Genomic DNA, 853 nt, shown 5'->3' on the forward strand with positions numbered 1-853 from the left:
CGGTCAGCCTGGCTTGGACTGTGAGTGCTGATGAGCTGCCCTTCCCTGGCAGCCTGCTGCTGCAGACGAGGGCTGCCAGAGGGTCTGGTTTCAGTGACACTGGGACGACTTGGGGATTTTGATCTGAGCGAGTGTGGCAAGAAATGTTGCTGTTCCCGAGGTGTGCCAGCGGCGCAGGCGGGCGGGATGAATGCAGTACAGAGAACATCCTGCGTGCAGTGACAAGGATGAGACCCGGTTTGTCTCTGCGAGGTTTTTGCAGATAGCAGTGAACACTGCGGCATCTGAGGCCCTGTGCAGATATGTGGGAGCTTCCTACCTGTGCTGACAGACCCTGTGCCTCCGGGGATGGCAAAATAAAGCTTTGAGCTGTCCGCTCACTCTGTTCCTCTTCCGAGAGTGTCACAGAGCTGGGAGAGTGCCCTGCTGAGCGCAGGCAGCAGCACTGCGCCTGGGAGCAGTGAAGCTGCAAGAAGGGGGGGTGGCTCTGCGGGCACTAGCCGTGGGGCTCCTGGCACGTGGCTTCTGAGGCATTTTGTCTTTGCAGAGCTTCCCGAGAGCTGGGCGGACATGCAGGAGCCGCTGCTTGAGGGGATGTGTTTCACGCTCAAGTATCTAGGGATGACGCTGGTAGAAAAACCCAAAGGAGAAGACATGGCTGCTGCTGCCATCCGCAGGATCGTGGCCATGGTGAGAGCTGGCCCGGGGCTCTGCTGAGCTGGGGTGGAGAGGAGCTGGTTCAGAGCCCAGCCCCTGGGCTCCGGGAAGTGTCCCAGCCCTGGACCCCTGTGAGGGACCATGCTGTCCCCAAGAGGGGGGTGGCGTGCAAGAGGCTGGCTGGGCTCTGCCCGGG

General features: G+C 61.1%; 1 protein-coding gene across 2 annotated transcripts in view; it reads left to right on the forward strand.

Moving 5' to 3' along the window:
• Window positions 1-553: 553 nt before the first annotated feature.
• LOC104471531 (low density lipoprotein receptor adapter protein 1-like) overlaps window positions 554-853 on the forward strand; it is a 4,160-nt gene continuing 3,860 nt past the window's right edge. For both annotated transcript variants that reach the window (XM_010086902.1, XM_010086903.1), the window contains exon 1: window positions 554-690. In XM_010086902.1, coding sequence (XP_010085204.1) covers window positions 571-690 — 120 coding nt within the window. In that variant the 5' untranslated portion in view covers window positions 554-570. The remainder of the gene's footprint in view (window positions 691-853) is intronic.

The sequence above is a fragment of the Pterocles gutturalis genome, unplaced genomic scaffold (assembly GCF_000699245.1).
Source record: "Pterocles gutturalis isolate BGI_N339 unplaced genomic scaffold, ASM69924v1 scaffold30141, whole genome shotgun sequence".
In the NCBI taxonomy this organism is placed as follows: domain Eukaryota; kingdom Metazoa; phylum Chordata; class Aves; order Pterocliformes; family Pteroclidae; genus Pterocles; species Pterocles gutturalis.